General features: G+C 42.7%; 1 protein-coding gene across 1 annotated transcript in view; it reads right to left on the reverse strand.

Annotated features, from left to right (window-relative positions):
- LOC136874969 (uncharacterized) overlaps nt 1-14,991 on the reverse strand; it is a 50,797-nt gene extending 35,806 nt beyond the window's left edge. Inside the window, exon 1 of the mRNA XM_067148681.2 lies at nt 14,719-14,991. Coding sequence (XP_067004782.2) covers nt 14,719-14,838 — 120 coding nt within the window. The 5' untranslated portion in view covers nt 14,839-14,991. The remainder of the gene's footprint in view (nt 1-14,718) is intronic.
- Between the last annotated feature and the right edge of the window lie 10,514 nt (nt 14,992-25,505).

Consider the following 25,505-nt stretch of genomic DNA (forward strand, 5'->3'; position numbering starts at 1 on the left):
TGTCCACGCCTGTCCCGTTATTTACATTTTCTTAACTTATTACCTTCCTCTCAAGCCGGTTTTCGTTCCCATTTCTCTACTCAAGACCGCTTATTTCGTATTACTGCTTCTCTGTCCACTTATTTAAAGACCCATGAACCCGCAGCCTTAATTTGCCTTGACGCAGACAAAGCCTTTGATTCTGTTTGGCATGCCGGCCTTCTTTTTAAACTCAGCCATCTTCCCATTCCCACCACTTTCATTCGCTTCTTTTCCAACTATCTCCATTCTTGGACTGCAACTATTAATATTCATGGTACCCATTCTTATACCTTCCCCATCACCTCTGGCCTTGCTCAGGGTTCTCCTCTCTTTCCGCTTCGCTATATTCTCTTTACATATGATATTCCCCACCCCCAGCCTCCCCTCCGCCTCTACCAATATGCTGACGACCACACTATTCTCGCCTTTAGTCCCACTCATACTTCGCTTACTCGCCGCACACAACACTACCTACCTTAATACTCTTGAATCCTGGTTGAATAAATGGCATCTCTCCGTTAACCCCACTAAAACTAAGTTCGTCGTTTTCCGTGCTAAATCCCGTATCTATCCTTTACGTCGAAAAATCCACCTAACAATGTATAATACCCCTTTCCCCGAAACTCAAATACTCACTTCCCTAGGGATTCAAATTCAAAATAATTTACGTTGGAATCACCACTTAACAACTCTCTATAAGCAAGCCTTACAACGTTCTGGTGCCCTTCGATCCCTTACCAGTTCCACATGGGGTCTTCCCCCCCCCCCTCCCCTCCCTCAGATCCACCATATGCATAAGTCCTTTATTCGACCTCTCATTACATATGCTTCTTTGAATTGGATAGATGCCCATCCAACTGAATACTCACGCCTGACTCGACTTGACAGACATCGCCTCCCTTATGACACTCTCTCTCCTCACTTCAGTCCTTATTACTCTTTTCCTGGCATTTTCACTCATCTTCACACTCTTCGTCTACAATACCTCACTCGCGCTATTTCCCATCATAATCCTATTATCACTGAAGCACTTACTTTATCCCCCTTAAGCCAATGCCATCCTTACCGACACTCGTACCCCTCAATATTCTCATCTTTTTCCACTCCCTATTACTTAGCTTCCACTTCCTTTCCGCCTTACCGCCCCTTCTCCCAACACTAATAATAATAATCATGTACTAATGTTTCATTTTTACGATGCTCCTGGTTGTGGTGCTGCCCCTCGTATCCACCACCGACGATCTGGCGCCATAAGCGCCCTCGCTTAGGTTTTTTTTAATTTTTTTTTTTTGCTAGGGGCTTTACGTCGCACCGACACAGATAGGTCTTATGGCGACGATGGGATAGGAAAGGCCTAGGAGTTGGAAGGAAGCGGCCGTGGCCTTACTTAAGGTACAGCCCCAGCATTTGCCTGGTGTGAAAATGGGAAACCACGGAAAACCATCTTCAGGGCTGCCGATAGTGGGATTCGAACCTACTATCTCCCGGATGCAAGCTCACAGCCACGCGCCTCTACACGCACGGCCAACTCGCCCGGTCTCCTCGCTTAGTGCTCTCTGTGTTCATTGAAGTGCGATACACTCAAGTTTCTTTTTGAAGTGCTTGTTTGCTTTTCGTTACGTCTACATACTTTCTTTTCGTGTCTTTCTCTTCTCCTTATGGCGTTTCTCTGTATATATATCATGTTTTTATGTCTTCACTGAGTTCTTTCTTTGGTGTTTTAACCGCACTCGTTATACAAGTACTCTGTAAGACAATTGAACAATCTCCTTCAAGGTATCCCTTGTGGCTGCGGTATCCCCCTGCGCCAGGGCATTCTATATATTATTTCACGTATGTACAAAACATACTCTATAGTTTCTATGTTTCTCTCATTTTTTCCTTCTGGTTCGCAAGGCCTAATGAGCCGCAAGTTGGGCTGATGGCCCGCCCGCCGCGCTCGCAGCGGGAATGAAATAACTTATGTTCAGTTCAGAGTCCTGAGCTATGGTTTTAGGACGTGCGACACGGCGATTCTAATATGAATGGGGACCTGAAAAAGTAGTATAATATACGGGTTCGGCCGCCACCGCCACCTCCGGCTCTCGGGAGAGGCCTCCTCCTCAGCCAGTGGCCTCCTCCTCCTCAGCCAGTGGCCTCCCAGTGGCCACCTCCTCCTCCTCCTCAGCCAGTGGCCTCCCAGTGGCCTCCTCCACCTCAGCCAGAGGCCTCTTCCAGTGCTGCCAACTTAACCTAACTAGCGCGAGATAAACAAAGCCACGTGCTTTTTGACAGACAACAACGCACCGCTAACCTCAGTACTGCCATCTTGACGGGCCTAAACCTCAGTAGTGCCAACTTAACCTAACTAGCTCGAGATAAACAAAGCCACGTGCTTTTTGACAACCACGTGCTTTTTGACAGATTTGTAAACAAAGCCACGTGCTTTTTGACAGACAACAACGCATCGCAAACCTCAGTACTGCCATCATGACGGGCCTAAACCTCAGTAGTGCCAACTTAACCTAACTAGCATGAGGTAAACAAAGCCACGTGTTTTTTGACAGCCACGTGCTTTTTGACAGATTTGTAAACAAAGCCACGTGCTTTTTGACAGACAACAACGCATCGCTAACCTCAGTACTGCCATCTTGACGGGCCTAAACCTTAGTGGTACCAACTTAACCTCACTAGCGCGAGATAAACAAAGCCACGTGCTTTTTGACAGCCACGTGCTTTTTTGACAGCTGTCATCCGCCATCTTTAAACTACAGAGCGCTGTGCTGCCCTCTTGCGTCACCTGTCATCGGCAGTGCTGCCATCTTGGCGGGCCTAAACCTTAGTGCTACCAACTTAACCTCACTAGCTCGAGATAAACAAATCCACGTGCTTTTTGACAGCCACGTGCTTTTTTGATAGCTGTCATCCGCCATCTTTAATCCATAGAGCACCGTGCTGCCCTCTTTAGCTACTTACCTTTGAAATGTGGTGGCGGATAATTTGAAAAATGCTTTTTGACAGCAGCCATCTTGCATCGCAAACCTCAGTGCTGCCCTCTTTAGCTAGATACCTGTGGTAGCAGACAATTCCACGTGACAGCAGCCATCTTTAATCAAGAGAGCACCGTGCTGCCCTCTATGTGGTGGCGGCAAATTCCACGTGCTCTTGTTTGGAAACAAACTCACGTGCTTTTTTGACAGCTACCATCCACCATCTTTAATCAACAGAGCACAGTGCTGTACTCTTTAGTTTGAAATGTGGTGGCGGCAATTTGAAAAATTCTATGTGCTCTTGTTGGGAAACAAAGCCGCGTGCTTTTTTTTGACAGCTGTCATCCGCCATCTTTAATCAATAGAGCACTGTGCTGCGGGCAACTTCATCACCTATCACCCGCCATCTTTAATCTACAGAACACCGTGCTGCCCTCTTTATGGCTACTACCTTAAGCATGTAGTAGCGGGCAATTTGAAAAGTTCTGTTAGCTATCATCCGCCATCTTTAATCAAGAGAGCACCGTGCTGCCATCTTTATCTAGATACCTTTGAAATGTGGTGGCGGCAAATTGAAAAATTCCACATGCTCTTGTTTGGAAACAAACTCACGTGCTTTTTGACAGCTACCATCCGCCATCTTTAATCAACAGAGCATAGTGCTGCCCTCTTTAGTTTGAAATGTGGTGGCGGCAAATTCCACATGCTCTTGTTTGGTAAACATAGCCACGTGCTTTTTTTGACAGCTATCATCCGCCATCTTTAATCCAGAGAGCACCGTGCTGCCCTCTTTATCGCAGTAGATGTAAATTCGTCACCTGTCATACGCAGTGCTGCTATCTTTAGCTAGATACCTTTGAAATGTGGTGGTGGATAATTTAAAAAGAAAAATTCTACAGCAGTCCTCTCTCGACGCTAATTGCATAAGATGGCGGCTATACATGACTCCTTAAGGGTGCTTACGCAAGATGGCTGCTATACACAGGTTCTTATGAGACGCCCTTGGGATGCTTGCGCAAGATGGTGGTTATACAAGGCTCCTTATGAGACACCCTAGTGATGCTTGCGCAAGATGGCGGTTGCTCTTATGAGGCGGCTTAAGGGTCCTTGCACAAGATGGCTAGAGACGCCCTAAGGATGCTTGCGCAAGATGGCGGACACAAGATGGCGGCTATACACGTCTCCTTATGAGACGCCTTAAGGGTGCTTGCGCAAGATGGCTGCTGCTCTTAGCTTAGAGGCTAACGTGTCGTGCTAGTTCGATTCATTAAATTTAGGGCTTAAATGCAAAATGTTAAATATCTCGAAAGCAGTGCACCGTAGAGCAAAACGGACAAAATTTTTCTGCCTAATACCTAGGTTCGCAGTATGAGGAACAAGAAAATCATAGTCTAATGATGGGATCAACGGTTCGGTTCCTACTTAGGCCCTTTGGCATTTGCTCTGTTTTAGCTTGTATTGAAGCGAGTCTTCGTAACATGATCAGGTTTAGCTATGGTAGAGAGTATAACGTGCCGTGCAGGTTCGATTCATTAAATTTGGAGGCTTAAATGCAAAATGTTAAATATCTCGAAAACGATGCATCGTAGAGCAAAACGGACAAAATTTTTCCGCCTAATACGTAGGTTCGTAGTATCAGGAACAAGAAAAAACATAGTCTAATGATGAGATCAACGGTTCGATTCCTACTTAAGCCCTTTGCCATTCGCAGCTATCTATTTCTACAAGATGGTGGCTGCTCTTATGAGAAACAAGATGCCTTGAGACGTCCTAGGGATGCTTACGCAAGATGGCAGACACAAAATGGTGACTATACATAGCTCCTTATGAGACGGCCTAGGGGTGCTCGCACAAGATGGCGGCTACTCTTATGAAGAAAGCTAGCTTAGAGGCTACTGCGCAAGATAACAGCTGCTGTTATGCATGTGGTGGAGGGCAATTTGAAATTCTATGTGCTTAATCAACAGAGCACCCTGCTGCCCTCTTTAGCTGAAATGTGGTGGTGGATAATTTGAAAAATTCTTTTGACAGCTATCATCTTTAAACAAAGGCGACTATACATAGGCTGTTAAGGCCTTATCATTCTCCTCCTCCTCCTCCTCCTCCTTCTCTACCTCCTCCTCCGCCTCTTATGTCAAGGCATAGCTTTATATCGAACAAGTTTAAACCTGCATCGCGAAGGCAAGCGTGTGCAGTGATAACATTATTGTGCATGTTTAGACTTTCGAAACATAAGAAGAGTAGAATCAAACGCTGTACTCGATACGACATGTGATCAGAACATTGATTGATGCGTTCAGAAAACAAAATAAGTGATCAAGACTAGAATCGAACAATGTACTCAATACATCATGTGTTTAGAATATGTCATCGCTTGTTCTAAGAAGATCAGATTGAAACATAACAAGACTAGAATAGAACACTGTAATCGATGTTGTTAACTTCAACATGTGATCAGAACATTGATTGATGTGTTCAGAACACAAAATAAGTGATCATGACTAGAATCGAACACTGTACTCGATACAACATGTGATCAGAACATTGATCGATGTGTTCAGAACACGAAATAAGTGATCAAGACTAGAATCGAACACTGTACTCAATACAACATGTGTTTAGAACATGTTAGGGGGTACCCTCGTTCTAAGAAGATCAGAATGAAACATAGCAAGACTAGAATCGAACACTGTAATCGATGTTGTTAACCTCAACATATGATCAGAACATTGTTTGATGTGTTCAGAGCAAAAGTACAATTTTGATGATTTGCGCGGCTAACTCGCTCGGTAAACGATATAGCCAAAGTATAACTTCAAATTATTTACCTTCCATCATTCGTCTTGTGTGTAAAAATCAGTCGAACAAGTTATCGCATAAACATGGCTGAAAAAAAAATCGTGATAGGGTATGGAACCCAGGGGTTACATCTTATCAGAAGGGCAAAAAGGATGAAAGGACTCTTCCTCCTCCTTACCGCACATTCCTTGGCTAAAGGGCTAATGGGCTAAAGGGCTAATGGGCTAAAGGGCTAAAGGGCTAAAGGAGCAACAACCTCGTCGATCGCTATCAGCAAGAACGCTTGTACTTTGTAGAAAATTAATCTTTATTGGTAAATGGTTTTATGTTCAGAACAAGGAATGGAACCTAGGGGTTACGTCTTACCTAATAAAATCCCTGAGGTGCGATGAGTTACGTTTTTCTAACTAGTGTTTGGAACACTGAACTTTTTCAAGATAGCAAGAGTGAGGTTAGCAATGTTCTGTTGTTGGATTTTAAATTCTACGCTATAACATGCATAAGGTGGCAGCCCTTGAGGTTTACTCCCGTAAAGATGGCAAGAGTGAGGTTAGCAATGTTCTGTTGTTGGATTTTAAATTCCGCGCTACAACATGCATAAGGTGGCAGCCCTTGAGGTTTACTCCCGTAAAGATGGCAAGAGTGAGGTTAGCAATGTTCCGTTGTTGGATTTTTAAAATTCCCCGCTATAACATGCAAAAGGTGGCAGCCTTGAGGTTTACCGCCGTAAAGATGGCAGCAGTGAGGTTAGCGACGCTCCATTGTCCTTCAAAGTGAGGTTAGGGTTCGTCAAGAAGACAGCTGTCAAAAAAGCACGTGGCTATGTTTACCAAACAAGAGCACGTGGTCGTGACGTCACGGTCACGTAATCAATCCTTAGCTCGACGTCGCTAAGAGCAGCATTAGGATTAGCTATGCTTAAAAGTCTTGGGAACAGAGCAGCAGTATGAATTGCTATGTTTCAAAGCGTGTACACATCACCTATCGATTTTACATACATCGACCATCGAACTAAACTTCATCCGCTAGATCGTGCTGCTATCTTAGCATGACTTTAAAGTACAATGAATAGCCATGTTTCAAAGCGTGTACACATTACCTATCGATTTTGCACGCATCGACTCTCGTACTAAACTTCTCCCGCTAGATTGTGCTGCTATCTTAGCATGACTAAGATGCATGAACTGAAAGTACGAAGAATAACCATGTTTTAAAGCGTGTACACATTACCTATCGACTTTACATGTATCGACTCTCGTACTAAACTTCTGCAGGTAGATTGTGCTGCTATCTTAGCATAACTTATACGCATGAACTTAAAGTACAGAGAATAGCTATGTCTCAAAGCGTGTACACATTACTTATTGATTTTGCATGCAACAAATATCGTACTAAACTTCTTCCTCTAGATTGTACTGCTATCTTAGCATAACTTATACACATGAACTTAAAAGTAGAAAGAATAGCCATGTTTCAAAGCGTGTACACATTACTTATTGATTTTGCATGCATCAAATATCGTACTAAACTCTTTCCGCTGGATTGTGCTGCTATCTTAACACAACCTATACGCATGACCTTAAAGTAAAAAGGTGTGTACACATCACCTATCGATTTTGCATGCATCGAATCTCGTACTGAACTTCGTCCGCTAGATTGTGCTGGTATCTTAGCATAACTTATACACATGAACTTAAAAGTACAAAGAATAGCCATGTTTCAAAGAGTGTACACATCAACTATCGAATTTGCATGTATTGACTCTCGTACTAAACTCCTTCCGCTAGATCGTGCTGCTATCTTAGCATAACCAATACGCATGACCTTAAAGTAAAAAAAAGAATAGCCATGTTTCAAAGTGTGTACACATTACCTATCGACTTTGCATGCAACAAATATTGTACTAAACTTCTTCCGCTAGGTTGTGCTGCTATCTTAGCATAACCTGTACGCATGTACTTAAAGTACAAAGAATAGCCATGTTTCAAAGCATGTACACATTACCTATCGATTTTACAAGCATCGACTCTCGTACTGAACTTCTTCCGCTAGATTGTGCTGGTATCTTAGCATAACCTATACGCATGGCCTTAAGGTACAAAGAATAGCCATGTTTCAAAGCGTGTACACATTACCTATCGATTTTGCATGCATTGACTCTCGTACTAAACTTCTTCCGCTAGATTGTGCTGACATCTTAGCATAACTTATACACATGAACTTAAAAGTACAAAGAATAGCCATGTTTCAAAGCATGTACACATTACCTATGGATTTTGCATGCATTGACTCTCGTACTAATCTCCTCCCGCTAGATTGTGCTGCTATCCTAGCATAACCTATACGCATGACCTTAAAGTAAAAAGAAAAGCCATGTTTCAAAGTGTGTACACATCACCTATCGATTTGCATGCAACAAATATCGTACTAAACTTCTTCCGCTAGATTGTGCTGATATCTTAGCATAACTAAGATGCATGAACTGAAAGTACGAAGAATAACTATGTTTTAAAGCGTGTACTCATTACTTATCGATTTTACATACATCGACTCTCGTACTAAACTTCTTGCGCTAGATTGTGCCGCTATCTTAGCATAACCTGTACGCATGAACTTAAAGTACAAAGAATAGCCTTGTTTCGAAGCGTTTACACAGTACCTAATGATTTTGCACGAAACGACTATCATACTAAACATTTCCCACTAGATTGTGCTAAAATCATGTAAGTGTGCTGCTATCTTAGCATAACCTATCGATTTTACATGCATCTACTATCGTACTAGACTTCTTCCGCTAGAGCATGTAGCAATCGCTTTTGAGTATCCCTAACCCATGTGCATGAACTTAAAGCATAAAGATGAGCTATGTTCTAAAGCGTGTACACATCACCTATCGATAATGTATGCATCGAATATCGTACTAAACTTCTCCTGCTAGAGCGTACGAGTATCGCTTGTGCGTGCACGAACTTAAAGCATAAAGAATAGCAATGTATAAAAATCTTGTAAACAAAGCAGCAGCATTACGTATAGTCAAGATTAAATGCGTGCACACATCATGTATCCATGACGCACACAGTACTAAACTTATTCCATTAGAATGTACAAAGTTCGCATGTGTTTGTGCTGCTATCTTAGCATAGCCTATGTGAATGAACTTAAAGCATAAAGAATAGTGATGTATAAAAATCTTGTGAACATAGCAGAGTGTTAACTACGTAGGTGTAGACATTGAACTTTGCATGCTGAGGCAGCATACTACGTGACCGTGACGTCACGACCACGTGCTCTTGTTTGGTAAACATAGCCACGTGCTTTTTTGACAGCTGTCTTCTTGACGAACCCTAACCTCACTTTGAAGGACAATGGAGCGTCGCTAACCTCACTGCTGCCATCTTTACGGCGGTAAACCTCAAGGCTGCCACCTTTTGCATGTTATAGCGGGGAATTTTAAAAATCCAACAACGGAACATTGCTAACCTCACTCTTGCCATCTTTACGGGAGTAAACCTCAAGGGCTGCCACCTTATGCATGTTGTAGCGCGGAATTTAAAATCCAACAACAGAACATTGCTAACCTCACTCTTGCCATCTTTACGGGAGTAAACCTCAAGGGCTGCCACCTTATGCATGTTATAGCGTAGAATTTAAAATCCAACAACAGAACATTGCTAACCTCACTCTTGCTATCTTGAAAAAGTTCAGTGTTCCAAACACTAGTTAGAAAAACGTAACTCATCGCACCTCAGGGATTTTATTAGGTAAGACGTAACCCCTAGGTTCCATTCCTTGTTCTGAACATAAAACCATTTACCAATAAAGATTAATTTTCTACAAAGTACAAGCGTTCTTGCTGATAGCGATCGACGAGGTTGTTGCTCCTTTAGCCCTTTAGCCCTTTAGCCCATTAGCCCTTTAGCCCATTAGCCCTTTAGCCAAGGAATGTGCGGTAAGGAGGAGGAAGAGTCCTTTCATCCTTTTTGCCCTTCTGATAAGATGTAACCCCTGGGTTCCATACCCTATCACGATTTTTTTTTCAGCCATGTTTATGCGATAACTTGTTCGACTGATTTTTACACACAAGACGAATGATGGAAGGTAAATAATTTGAAGTTATACTTTGGCTATATCGTTTACCGAGCGAGTTAGCCGCGCAAATCATCAAAATTGTACTTTTGCTCTGAACACATCAAACAATGTTCTGATCATATGTTGAGGTTAACAACATCGATTACAGTGTTCGATTCTAGTCTTGCTATGTTTCATTCTGATCTTCTTAGAACGAGGGTACCCCCTAACATGTTCTAAACACATGTTGTATTGAGTACAGTGTTCGATTCTAGTCTTGATCACTTATTTCGTGTTCTGAACACATCGATCAATGTTCTGATCACATGTTGTATCGAGTACAGTGTTCGATTCTAGTCATGATCACTTATTTTGTGTTCTGAACACATCAATCAATGTTCTGATCACATGTTGAAGTTAACAACATCGATTACAGTGTTCTATTCTAGTCTTGTTATGTTTCAATCTGATCTTCTTAGAACAAGCGATGACATATTCTAAACACATGATGTATTGAGTACATTGTTCGATTCTAGTCTTGATCACTTATTTTGTTTTCTGAACGCATCAATCAATGTTCTGATCACATGTCGTATCGAGTACAGCGTTTGATTCTACTCTTCTTATGTTTCGAAAGTCTAAACATGCACAATAATGTTATCACTGCACACGCTTGCCTTCGCGATGCAGGTTTAAACTTGTTCGATATAAAGCTATGCCTTGACATAAGAGGCGGAGGAGGAGGTAGAGAAGGAGGAGGAGGAGGAGGAGGAGAATGATAAGGCCTTAACAGCCTATGTATAGTCGCCTTTGTTTAAAGATGATAGCTGTCAAAAGAATTTTTCAAATTATCCACCACCACATTTCAGCTAAAGAGGGCAGCAGGGTGCTCTGTTGATTAAGCACATAGAATTTCAAATTGCCCTCCACCACATGCATAACAGCAGCTGTTATCTTGCGCAGTAGCCTCTAAGCTAGCTTTCTTCATAAGAGTAGCCGCCATCTTGTGCGAGCACCCCTAGGCCGTCTCATAAGGAGCTATGTATAGTCACCATTTTGTGTCTGCCATCTTGCGTAAGCATCCCTAGGACGTCTCAAGGCATCTTGTTTCTCATAAGAGCAGCCACCATCTTGTAGAAATAGATAGCTGCGAATGGCAAAGGGCTTAAGTAGGAATCGAACCGTTGATCTCATCATTAGACTATGTTTTTTCTTGTTCCTGATACTACGAACCTACGTATTAGGCGGAAAAATTTTGTCCGTTTTGCTCTACGATGCATCGTTTTCGAGATATTTAACATTTTGCATTTAAGCCTCCAAATTTAATGAATCGAACCTGCACGGCACGTTATACTCTCTACCATAGCTAAACCTGATCATGTTACGAAGACTCGCTTCAATACAAGCTAAAACAGAGCAAATGCCAAAGGGCCTAAGTAGGAACCGAACCGTTGATCCCATCATTAGACTATGATTTTCTTGTTCCTCATACTGCGAACCTAGGTATTAGGCAGAAAAATTTTGTCCGTTTTGCTCTACGGTGCACTGCTTTCGAGATATTTAACATTTTGCATTTAAGCCCTAAATTTAATGAATCGAACTAGCACGACACGTTAGCCTCTAAGCTAAGAGCAGCAGCCATCTTGCGCAAGCACCCTTAAGGCGTCTCATAAGGAGACGTGTATAGCCGCCATCTTGTGTCCGCCATCTTGCGCAAGCATCCTTAGGGCGTCTCTAGCCATCTTGTGCAAGGACCCTTAAGCCGCCTCATAAGAGCAACCGCCATCTTGCGCAAGCATCACTAGGGTGTCTCATAAGGAGCCTTGTATAACCACCATCTTGCGCAAGCATCCCAAGGGCGTCTCATAAGAACCTGTGTATAGCAGCCATCTTGCGTAAGCACCCTTAAGGAGTCATGTATAGCCGCCATCTTATGCAATTAGCGTCGAGAGAGGACTGCTGTAGAATTTTTCTTTTTAAATTATCCACCACCACATTTCAAAGGTATCTAGCTAAAGATAGCAGCACTGCGTATGACAGGTGACGAATTTACATCTACTGCGATAAAGAGGGCAGCACGGTGCTCTCTGGATTAAAGATGGCGGATGATAGCTGTCAAAAAAAGCACGTGGCTATGTTTACCAAACAAGAGCATGTGGAATTTGCCGCCACCACATTTCAAACTAAAGAGGGCAGCACTATGCTCTGTTGATTAAAGATGGCGGATGGTAGCTGTCAAAAAGCACGTGAGTTTGTTTCCAAACAAGAGCATGTGGAATTTTTCAATTTGCCGCCACCACATTTCAAAGGTATCTAGATAAAGATGGCAGCACGGTGCTCTCTTGATTAAAGATGGCGGATGATAGCTAACAGAACTTTTCAAATTGCCCGCTACTACATGCTTAAGGTAGTAGCCATAAAGAGGGCAGCACGGTGTTCTGTAGATTAAAGATGGCGGGTGATAGGTGATGAAGTTGCCCGCAGCACAGTGCTCTATTGATTAAAGATGGCGGATGACAGCTGTCAAAAAAAAGCACGCGGCTTTGTTTCCCAACAAGAGCACATAGAATTTTTCAAATTGCCGCCACCACATTTCAAACTAAAGAGTACAGCACTGTGCTCTGTTGATTAAAGATGGTGGATGGTAGCTGTCAAAAAAGCACGTGAGTTTGTTTCCAAACAAGAGCACGTGGAATTTGCCGCCACCACATAGAGGGCAGCACGGTGCTCTCTTGATTAAAGATGGCTGCTGTCACGTGGAATTGTCTGCTACCACAGGTATCTAGCTAAAGAGGGCAGCACTGAGGTTTGCGATGCAAGATGGCTGCTGTCAAAAAGCATTTTTCAAATTATCCGCCACCACATTTCAAAGGTAAGTAGCTAAAGAGGGCAGCACGGTGCTCTATGGATTAAAGATGGCGGATGACAGCTATCAAAAAAGCACGTGGCTGTCAAAAAGCACGTGGATTTGTTTATCTCGAGCTAGTGAGGTTAAGTTGGTAGCACTAAGGTTTAGGCCCGCCAAGATGGCAGCACTGCCGATGACAGGTGACGCAAGAGGGCAGCACAGCGCTCTGTAGTTTAAAGATGGCGGATGACAGCTGTCAAAAAAGCACGTGGCTGTCAAAAAGCACGTGGCTTTGTTTATCTCGCGCTAGTGAGGTTAAGTTGGTACCACTAAGGTTTAGGCCCGTCAAGATGGCAGTACTGAGGTTAGCGATGCGTTGTTGTCTGTCAAAAAGCACGTGGCTGTCAAAAAACACGTGGCTTTGTTTACCTCATGCTAGTTAGGTTAAGTTGGCACTACTGGGGTTTAGGCCCGTCAAGATGGTAGTACTGAGGTTTGCGATGCGTTGTTGTCGATGACAGCTGTCAAAAAGCACGTGGCTTTGTTTACAAATCTGTCAAAAAGCACGTGGCTGTCAAAAAGCACGTGGCTTTGTTTACCTCGCGCTTGTGAGGTTAAGTTGGCACTACTGAGGTTTAGGCCCGTCAAGATGGCAGTACTGAGGTTAGCGGTGCGTTGTTGTCTGTCAAAAAGCACGTGGCTTTGTTTATCTCGCGCTAGTTAGGTTAAGTTGGCAGCACTGGAAGAGGCCTCTGGCTGAGGTGGAGGAGGCCACTGGGAGGCCACTGGCTGAGGAGGAGGAGGAGGTGGCCACTGGGAGGCCACTGGCTGAGGAGGAGGAGGAGGCCACTGGCTGAGGAGGAGGCGGCCACTGGGAGCCGGAGGTGGCGGTGGCGGCCGAACCCGTATATTATACTACTTGAAAATAACCGGATATCATATTTTTAAATATAGATTTTTGAGTTGCAAACGTTAGTAATCTTCGAAGTACTCTCCATTAACGCTAATGCATTCGTTCCAACGTTTTTCCACTGCGAGAAACACCTTTCGTATTCGTCTTTTCGGATGCCTTTCGGCTGAGCCTCGTGAAGCAACGCTTTCGATTCTCTTTTCACCTCCGGAATGTTTGCAAAGCGTTTTCGTTCCAGCTTCCTTTTCATTCGGGGAAACAAAAATAAATCACAAGATGCGAGGTCTGGTGAACAGGGTGGTTGAGGAAGCTGTGTCATGCAGATTTTCACCAAAAAAGCTCAGCACACAAATGGCTGCGTTAGCTGGAGCATTGCCACAGTGCAAAGAACCAGTCTCCACTCTGCCACAAATTTACTATACTATTCTTCTGGTTATTTCTTGGTCAAGTTACCAGTGCTATTACCTTATGGGATACCGGGCTGAGTGGCTCAGACGTATCAGGCGCTGGCAGGTTCGATCCTGCCTCAGCCGGGTGCTGAAAAACGTAAGTCTCCTGTCGGCAGATTTACTAGCAAAAAGAACTCTTGCGGGTATATATTCTGGTCCTTCGAAGTCTCCGAAAACCGTAAAAGTAGTTAGTGGGACGTAAAGCCAGTATTATTATTAACATTACCGGTTGAAGTCATACCTAGTTAAGATAGTTGTTGCTAGGTACAATGGCTCGTCTTCTTTACAATAAGATACTGAACATAGTAAGTCGCTTAAGTGCGGCCAGTAACCAGTATTCGGGAGATAGTAGGTTCGAACCCCACTGTCGGCAGCCCTGGAAATGGTTTTCGGCGGTTTCCCATTTTCACACCAGGCAAACGCTGGGGCTGTACCTTAATTAAGGCCACGGCCGCTTCCTTCCCACTCCTAGCCCTTCCCTGTCCCATCGTCGCCAAAAGACCTATCTGTGTCGGTGCGACGTAAAGCTACTAGCAAAAAAAATTTTTTTTTAACTTGAACTTGTTTTCTAACACTCAGGTACATGTACGGTTCCTAAACTGTACGCGTATTCATCTGAGAGTTAAAATAATAAATCGAAGTACTGTACCTTACCTTATTTATATCAAGACCACTTAGTGCTCGGGGCGTTGTGCATGTTGAACTTTCTGCGCTGGCAGCGCCAATGCAGAGCAGACCAAACAGGAACAACTGAATGTAGCCGTACGAAGCCATGGTTAACGACTGATACCAATTGCCGAAATTTCTCGACTTTAAATAGGTCTTCTTTGTGATACAGAGGGTTCTTTGTAGGTCATCAGATTAAATGAAGGCCACTGTTCCTCTAACACACAATTTCACAATGATAAAACACGTGTGAGGCGTTAGTTTTACTGACAGCCAAAAAAGAGCCTCTCGTGCGTATACGATTCGCCTCTTAATCTGCAGTACAAAGTTCCAGCTATCTGTGACCTTAACCCCTTCAAAATTAAGATTGTGGTTTTAACTCTTCGGCGTGTAATTTTTATGTTTGAGAAAGGGCCAGTAAACGGTATTATTTAAGAGTAACGGACAAGGAATACACAACACCTTTTTAGAAATATTTTATTAGACAAATCATAGCATTATGCACAAGGAACAAGAGATGTTCCAACGTATGAATCAAGCTTTCAGAAACATTTCTCCCATCCTCACACCGAGTTGAAAACGTCTCGTCCGTAGAACTCAGCGTGCGCATTTGTTCATCCGAACCAAAACGTTGAGCACCTAGAAATTTCTTCAGAGGTACACAGAGGTCAAAGCCAGACAGTATAACGTCCGGACTGTATGGAGATTCATTGGGCATCTCCCAGCCATACTTTTCAATTCTTTCCAGGACAGAATTCACAACAAAGGGACTCTTGCCTTCGAATAAAGGCATGAAACAGGTCGTACAAATGTTGTTATCCACTCAAGGAATGGAGTTCTATGAACGAACGGTATATAACATGATGTCAAATGGAAGAAATGTCTCCACATATATATAGGTAAACCTGCGGCCTTGTTTGTGCTTACATTCTTTTGCTTTTTCAACTCATTAAATATTTCGTTAAAAAGACGTGCGTTACTTCTCAACTCGCATTCATCTCCATAAGTTAAGTGCATGTTGAACTTTCTGCGCTGGCAGCGCCAATGCAGAGCAGACCATACAGGAACAACTGAACGTAGCCGTACGAAGCCATGGTTAACGACTGATACCAATCGCCGAAATTTATCGTCTTTAAAAGGGTCTTCTTCGTGATACAGAGGGTTCTTTGTTCTCTGTTTGTTGACAAACAAACAAAACGACCTCTGCCGGGCTGAGTGGCTCAGACGGTTAAGGCGCTGGCCTTCTGACCCGAACTTGGCAGGTTCGATCCTGGCTCAGTCCGGTGGTATTTGAAGGTGCTCAAATACGTCAGCCTTGTGTCGGTAGATTTACTGGCACGTAAAAGAACGCCTGCGGGACTAAATTCCGGCACCTCGGCGTCTCCGAAAACCGTAAAAGAGTAGTTAGTGGGACGTAAAACAAATAAAATTATTAGAAAACGACCTCTTTGAATGTTAATAACTGAGGTCTTTGAATGTTATGGCAGTTTTTTTTACGTCGCATCGATACAGACAAGTCTCATGGTGACGATGGGATTGGGAAGGGTAGGATTTGGAAGGAAGCGGCCGTGGTCTTAATTAAGGTACAGCCCCAGCTTTAGCCTCGTATGAAAGTGGGAAACCACGAAAAACCGTCTTCAGAACTTCCGAGAGTGGGGTTCGAACCCACTATCTCCCGAATGCAAGCTCGCATCTCCGCGCCGCTAACCGCACGGCGAACTCGCTCGGTGCCAAAGATCTTCGTCTGTTGAAAGCCCCGGGAGGGAACTCGTTTTTACCTCGTTCACTTAACAGTGTATTAGTTATACAACCGCCAAAATTGGACATCATATTATCAGATATATCTGAGTTATATATTCTACCATTTAGGAATGGACAATTATTTTGTATACCATGAGATGATAAGATGTTTCATTTACGTTTATTCGGAAGATAGTGGGTTCGTACACCACTGTTGCCAGCCCTGAAGATGGTTTCCCACTTTCACCCAAGAAAAATGTTGGGGCTGTGCCCGAATTAAGGCCACAGCCGCTTCTTTTCCACTCCTAGACGTTTCCTATTCCACCGTCACCATGTGATCTATCTGTGTCGGTGCGACGTAAAGCCTGTTATATTTATTATTATTATTATTATTATTATTATTATTATTATTATTAGTATTATTATTGTTACGGAGTTTCCGTGAAGCAGAAAGAGGTGAAAGAAGATGTCACCACTGAAATACTAAGTAATTGTATTATTGTGAAGTTTTCCTAAACTGATTGTATTTCTCCTTGTTTTGTTTGCTATACATCAAGAAGTTTGGACATTTTTCCACAGATGACATTACCCAAAACTCTGATCATGCACTCTGGTGCAAGGTGAAAGAATGTATAACTGAAAGAAGTTTCGTATTTCTAGGTTTTCATAGCTGAATCTATGTTTATTTATTTTTGGGTTGGCAACACTTATTTTTCTTTCCGCCAGTTTTGAATCTAGCCAATCAGGAATTTTTGTAATTAATTTTCAACCAATCCCGCATTTCTGGTTCACTTTGTGTTAACCAATAAATACCAAGAGGGCCTGTCTGGATTAGTCCTGAATTCTCTGGAACCTTCTCTGAGGGTATATAAGTTGCGGCTTTTCGAGTTTCCTTGTCAATTGATCGCCGTCTTTCTACGTGTTTGTTAAGACAGGAGGCGAGGCGCTTCATTCTTCGGCCGGCAGAACATCTATAAGATAATGGCCACGTAAATTCTATCTTTCTTGCTGTCTCCGCAACTTTACCTGAGGGGAAGGTCCGAATCTCAACTATGTAACATACTTTTCTAAAATGTAAATTTTCTTTCGGCTAATGTAAAACTTCAAAAATCTTTAACTGTAAATCGGGGATAGAGAGTGAGTTACCATCTCGAGCTCCCCTTCATCTTGGTTTGAGGTGACTACGTTTTCGCAACCTTTCTTTTCTGCAATGTATTACAGTTATTTCCATGCGAGCCACCTCGATAGTTAGGGACTAGCCCCAGTTTCATCGGCCGAGAGCCCTGTAGGTTTTTAATAGTATTTCATTATCTGGGAGCGCATTGTACGCCTCAATTCAGCTTGTGTTCGGGCCGTTTATTTAACCTGTTCTTTTTCGCAAAGGCCCTGTAGGTTGGGTACTAGATACCCCTGTATAAAACGATTTCTATTTGTAATTTGTGCCTTGTGAGGCCAGAGAGTGTAAGGTGTAATATTGCCTTGAGCGGGCTGTAAGAAACTGACAGCCTGTTAGCTCTTTTCAAAATTTTGTAATAGTAAAGAGTGCCTCTGGAAGGCTAGATATTGTAATTTAGGGAGCAAGTGCTCTTGAATTAGGGGATTTCTGCCCTTGACTGAATTGTACCTCATTTTGAATTGAAATTTGGTAAAGTTGAGCTCGTAGCTCAGAAATTATAAATCAAGGGCTCGAAGCCCAAACTTGTTAAATTCCCTACTCCTGGCGTGTCTCACCCTTATTTGCTGTTGTACCTGACATTGTTGTTATGTTTACTAAGTGAAAATGTGTTAAGTGGTTTTTTTTTTGAAGAAATATAACCTTCAGTTCAAGTTTTAAATTAATTTTGATATTGTACATTAGACCCATTCACTCCGGCACCTTCTTTAACCTCTTTCTGCTCCACGGGTATCCCTGTAACAATTATTATTATTATTATTATTATTATTATTATTATTATTATTATTATTATTACTATTATTATTATTATTATTATTATTATTATCGTTACCATGTTTTGGTGGATCAGCAGAGGTGAAAGAAGGTGTGGGCTGGAATGGGTCTAACTACAAGTCCGAAAGATGAATTAAAAATTTAAATAAAGGTTATATTTTCAATAGACAACAAGATTTAACAAATTTTCACTAGGTGAAATAACAATGAAAATTCAGGTACAATAATAATTTTACAAGAGAAAACACAAGTTAAGGGGGCCTTTACAAATCCTGGTCTTCGAGCCCCAATTTCACAATCCTTGAGCTCTCAGCCAAAGGGCAGAAAACTCTTAATTACATGGAGCACTTGCTCCCACCTAGTAATGTCAAGCCTCCTAGAAAGGCAATACCAGACTTTTACACATGATTGCCATCAAGGCACAACTTATAATGAAACAGGGGTATCTCGTACCCAGCCTACAGGACCTTAAAAGAAAAATAATGGTTAATTAAATGGCCCAAAATACCAAGAAGAATGGAGGCGTTGCTTGCACTCCTACATGAATACTAGTTAAAACCTAAGTGGCGCTAGGCTGATTCAACAGGGGCTCTTCCCACACTAGGGAGGTGACTCGTATAAGAAAATTTTAAATACATTAGGAAAGAGAAGAAAATCGGTTATGAAAACGTAGTCACCTCAGATCAAAATGTAGGGGAGCTCGAGAGGGTAAAGCACTCTCTATCCCCGATTTACAGTTACAGTAACATGAAAATTTTACATCGAAATGGTATAGGTTACATCAAAAACGGTTTCGGACCTTCCCCGAGGATTAAACTGCTGAGGTAGCAAGAAAATAAAGATGTTAAACGGCCATTACCTTTTTGAAGGGCTGCTGACTGATGAAAGAGGCGCTTCCCGCCTCCTGCTATTTTCCATACACTAAGCTACATGTTGTACGAGTGGCGGAGAGCCTGGAAAATCAGCAGTTTTTATACTCTCGGGGAAGATTCGAGACCTTTCATGAATGATTAAGACACACCCACAGTCGTTTATTGGGTAGCTTACAGTTACACATAGACATTGGTAAAGAAAGACGCCATTGGCTGAAAATTAATGACAGAAATTTACGATTGGCTAATTTCAAAACTGGCGGAAAGAAAGATTAATATTGCCAACCCACAAATGAAAGAACAACTTTTAGTAAAGATCAAACTTATGAATACAAAATATCTTCAAGAAAAGTTCCTTCACTTCGCACCAGGGTGCATGATCATAGTTTTTGGTAGAGACATCTGTGAGAGAATGTCCACACTTCTTGATAATTAGAAAACAAAAACAATTCGAAAGGTAACACGGTGACATCTTCAGATAAACGGTTGAATTAACTCAATTTCAAAGTTTGAGTTTCAACTGTAGAGGAGTACTTTAAGGCGGAAAATTCAAATGTGCGGCGTGTAGGTGTACCAACCGGTACAATTATTATTATTATTATTATTAATATTATTATTATTATTATTATTATTATTATTATTATTATTATTATTATTATTATTATTATTATTATTATTATTATTATTATTATGCAGGAAGGCACATGGAGTGAGGAAAAACAGACTAAGTCAGCAATGATCTCGGTGAATTAATCTGTGGTCATAGAAGGATAAAAAATTAGCAAGGCATATAACGGAAGTAGAGGGAGAACAAATGGTAGTTTGGTACACACTGTTTTAATGGTTTAATGATATGAGGTGCAAAACTAAACGAGGCCCTAGTGCTCTGGAGGGACTTAGTGAATGCGCAAAGGGTTGCAGACTAACCACTGAAAGTGGTAGTATTATATAAAGTTTGACTGTATTTTCAATCATTCCGAAAGTACTTACAGATCAAATATTCAAATATTCCGCCTCTGTGTTGTAGTGGTTAGTGTGATTAGCTGCCACCCCCAAAGGTCCGGGTTCTATTCCCGGCTCTGCCACGAAATTTGAAAATGGGTACGAGGGCTGGAGCGAGGTCCACTCAGCTTTGGGAGATCAACTGAGTAGATGGGATTCGATTCCCACTTCAGCCATCCTCGAAGTAGTTTCCCGTGATTTCCCACTTCTCCTGCAGGCAAATGCTGGGATGGTACATAACTTAAGGCCACGGCCCCTTCCTTCCCGCTTCCTTGCCTCGCCCTTCCGATCTCCCCCCCCCCCCCAAGTCCAGATTCAGCATAGCAAGCGAGGCCGTCTGGGCTAGGTACTGGTCCTTCTCTCCACTTGTATATCCCAGACCCAAAGTATCACGCTCCATGTCACTGCCCTTGAGGTGGTAGAGGTGTGATCCCTCGCTGAGTCCGAGGGAGAAACCAACCCTGGCGTGTAAACGGATTAAGTAATGAATAATGAAAGAAGAAATATTCAAGAAGGGCTTTCTACGACCAGAACCCCTAACTTCTGAAAATAAACTACGGTAAATTTTGTGTAATTGACCTTCGGACCGTAATTACTCTGTGAACAAGATGGTCAATTTTACTGAAACAGTGTATTGGAGAAACGTCCATCGGATAGTAATAATTCTGTAAACAAATAAATAACTAGTTGTGCTTGTTGTTTGATGGGGTCTAATATCGGGACCATCGCCCTAGATAACTAGTTACAGTACTCAATTTCCGATTTAAATACCGACAACAGTCATAACCGTCTAGTATGGAAATGAGTTATAGTGATTGTTCTATCCGTGAGAAGTGCTGTTCACTCCCACATGCTCTTATGCCTAGTTTACAACATGCCAGTTGCTGGGACAATTGTTGGCGACAGTTGTGGAGCAATCGCTGGCCAGTCCAGTTGAACGAGAACCCGTTGACACGAGAAAGCTATTACCACGACAGCAGGCGACGAGAAATGGCTGAATGGGCAGCGTCTGTAGTGTCCCGTGAAAATGAAAACCTACAACCTGTTTTCCAGTCCATGACCGGGGCAGGGTTGGGATGAATGAAGCAATGATTAATGACTGACAGATGAAATGTAATGATACTGGAGAGTGTTGCTGGAACGAAAGATGACAGGGAAAACCGGAGTACCCGGAGAAAAACCTGACCCGCCTCCGCTTTTGTCTAGCACAAATCTCAGATGTAGCGTCAGGGATTTGAACCACGGTATCCAGCGGTGAGAGGACGGCACGCTGCCTCCTGAGCCACGAAGGTTCTACCTGTAGTGCCCCGTAACGAAATGAATTTATTTTGTAATGATATGTGCCGGGAATTCATTGCTGACTCATGCAAAGTTTTATTGGATCACTTTTCTTTTATTGGGGGTTATGCCTCTATCATTTCCTCCCTGTAATTTAAGAGGCACGAGTTCAGATCCAGGCAGTTTTCAGCCTGTTCCTGTAGAGTCCACAAGGTAAGTATTCGTGTTGTGGTGAGTATATATTTACTGATCCGTGTGGGTTGGCGGACCTCTCATGGACGGCGTGATCGGATGGTGCACAAGACTGCCAACTTGTCTACTTGGGAACTAAGAAAGGCACAGAATTGTGTTTTTGATTTTTCTTGCCCGGCTCTTTTCCCTAGCCCTTCGTCCCGGGTCACGAAGCGTGAAGATAAGAGAGTGGGACTTCGTTTCTTTTCTTGGAATGTCAACGTAAGGTATAGGCGTGAGGTATTAGAAAACGCCTTTTATTAACATGTATCCATTGTCAACTTGTAACGTTTTAGCTTCTCTTTGAGAGCTCTAAGGGTGTAGACCCGCTGGTGTTTAGAAATAGCTTGTATTATTTTGTAATGATGTTTTCGCCTTCAGGGAAGTGCCTGTACTATGGGCGATTTGAAACCTCCGTATGTAGAGGAATAAGCCTCTGCTAAGTCGTGCAAATATTCGAAGGTTGTTTCTAGCGTTGTATGTTAATGGTGCTGTAAAGTTATTTGGGGGCATTTCTTAACATGCCTTTGAGAACTGATTTCGAAATACGGAGGCTATTAACTAATTCGGTGTAAACTCTGGTTTCACTTTTGTATTAAATTTGTTTAAGTGTTTTCCGCCTATTTTGGGAGTGTTTTAAATTATGTTATTATGGTCAGATAGCCTAGTTATGCTCTAGGTGTTCGGAGTAAGAAACTTTTCTCTCACTTGTTGTAAACTGTATGGTACCTGTTTATTAGGGCTGTTTCCCTCGTTATTTAAAAGTGGTTATAATATATTCTCACTCCTTTGTATTACTCAAGATATGCGTGATTTAATTACGTTAAATAAATTTCAATGTTGTTAAAACGAAGGAAGGCAACTTGTTCTATTTGTAGAATAAAGCTTTGGGCATATTTTAAGTTAAGGGGCCTTATTATCTAGCCCATATGCCTATAGCTCCTTATAACAATGCTATTGGACGAATATTTTCGGAACAATCCCTACCTGTTTTGTTAAATACTCAGCCTGCATGAAAGTGTGATAAGTCACATATAGAGATTTTGTAACTATGACAACACAGCGTACACCGTAGTTACTGCTTTTGCCGCTCAAATGTCAGACTCCAACTCTCATGGGCCCAACTATACAGAGTGAAGCGAAATTCTCGCACTCGGGCGTCGCAGCCTCACATGCCAGTAATAAAAAAACGTCCCTCACAAAAGTTCGTCCTGCGAGTATATCCGGGAGAAAAAGGATGCTGAAGAGTGTCATACTGGCAACACTGTAATCACATGTAGAGTAACTACCTCTGTCAGCACACATTAGTCGTGCGGTACAGTTGGTGCAGTGGATAGAGTTTTGGGTTAGCATGCGGGAGATCGAGGAGGTCGATCCTGGTTTGAGGCGTATGTCTTTTTATTTCGTAAATGTAGTCCAGGTGGTATGGTATCTGGCATCTTAATCGTCAACAGCGATTGCAGCGGGTCCTCTAGAAACCATTTGCACTTATATACTACGATCCTAGAAATGCACGAACATTCGTTTTCATTGGTCAGCTTTGAAAGACGCCCTTTCCACGTCGTGGGCGTGAATTTATCGACCACTTCATCTACTAGATGCGTTATAACGTGTTCAGCATTACTAAATTTTGTAAATGTAGGATACACGTGACCTAAGAAACGGTGTCTTACTGTATTACAGTATGTAATGTCCGATGGAAATTAGCAAACAAAAAAGTGTGCGTCGACCCAGGATCGAACCTTCGACCTCCTGCATGCTAACCCAAAACTCTATCCACTGCACCAACTGTACAGCACGACTATTAAGTGCTGACAGAGGTAGTTGCCGTACACGTGGTTACAGTGTTGCCAGATTGCCACTCTTCAACGCCCTTTTTCTCCCGGATATACTCGCAGGACGAACTCTTGTGAGAGACATTTTGTTATTGCTGGCATGTGAGGAGTCGCGCTACGACGCCCGATTGCGCGAATTTCGCTTCACCCTGTATATGCTGAAGTGATATGTTCGATTAAAGTAAAGGAAGATTTCATGGTAGGAAGGATACATTCGAATATTGGACATAAGCAGGGATGTAAATTATATCAATATTGTTTATACTTTTTATCAATGATGTAATGGACTGCCAAGGGAAGGAGAATGGGACAAGCCCCTGCTTAAACGGCAAATAAATTCCTGGCCTAGTTTTTGCAGACGACATCACCATGCTCTCACTAACAACAGTCGCTGTGCAAAACAGTCTTAAGAAAACTGCTGAATACTACAGAAAATGGATTTTGAAAATCAATATCAAGAAAACAAAAGCAATGGTTTTTAAGAGAGGAAATAAATTAAAGAAAAACGAAAGGGCCTGGTGGTTAGAAGGTGTAGAATTAGAAGTTGTCAATAAATTACAATATTTAGGAATTACACTAAGTAGCCAAAAGTCATGAGAAGACACTGAATGTGATGATAATAATAATAATAATAATAATAATAATAATAATAATAATAATAATAATAATAATAATAATAACGAGTTGCTTGTCCACGAGCCCTCAAAACGGCAGCAATATGGAGAGACATCGACTCTACAAGGTGTTGAAATCGTTCTGGAGGGATCTGGACCCACCATCTTGCACTGCTACTCACAGTTGGTCTTGTGCAGTTGATGCGGGGTTCATATAGTGTACACCAGCATCGACAACTTCCCATAAATGCTCGAATGGATTGAGATCGGGGGATATGGAGGGCCAATCCATGTTCGTAACTTCACTGGAGTGCTCCTCCAACCACCTGCGTGCCACCACAGAGCGATGACATGGCGCATTGTCTTGTTGAAGCATGACATCTGCATCAGGGTACCCTACAGCCAGAAAGAGATGTAGATGGTCTGAAAGAATGTCCACATAACGTTCATCTATCAGGTGGACAATGGGGCCTAATTGCGACCAAATGAACGCCGCCCAACCCAAAACTGAGTCACCTCCCATCTGGACACAAACTTGTTGAAACGCAGAATCCATAGCTGCATGGGCAATACGCCATACTTTCACGCACCCATCAGCTCGATAAAACTGGAATCGGAATTCATCGGACCACACCACATGCCGCCACTGTTCCATGGTCCATCGCCGATGTTCGTGGGCCCATGCACGTCGTTGAGCTCTGTGTCGAGGTGTCAGCAAAGGGACACGTGTAGGTCGGCGGCTGGTGGAGCCAATGCGTTGCAGTTGCCTCCTTGCTGTCCTGGTAGAAATGGGTTCCTGACTCCCAACATTCAACACAGCGGTGCGGTGATCTGACTCGTCGAGTGGCCAGTATGGTTCTACGGAGGCGCGGTGATGTCAGTTCGATAAATACCTTTGGTCTTCCCGTGCGGCGGTTTACGCGGGTGGTAACATTCTCTCTACGATATTGAAGATACACTCTTGACACTGTTGACCTCAGAAACCCGAATTCGCGTGTAATCTACGCAATGCTATGACCAGTTTGCCATGCGCCGATGATCATCTCACGTTCAAAGTCGGTTAACTCGCAACATGTTGCCATCTTCACGGCACGGGTGTCTGTGACATCCTGCTCAGCTACGCCACAGCTAGCAGCAACGCTGAAGGGTCATACACGGCACAGTTTCTAATGGGACACCCCTTCCTGTGACTTTTGGCCACTCAGTGTATAATAACATCAAATGGGATGTGGAATGAACAAGTAAGGCGTGCTAA

The sequence above is a fragment of the Anabrus simplex genome, chromosome 5, assembly GCF_040414725.1.
Source record: "Anabrus simplex isolate iqAnaSimp1 chromosome 5, ASM4041472v1, whole genome shotgun sequence".
NCBI lineage: Eukaryota > Metazoa > Arthropoda > Insecta > Orthoptera > Tettigoniidae > Anabrus > Anabrus simplex.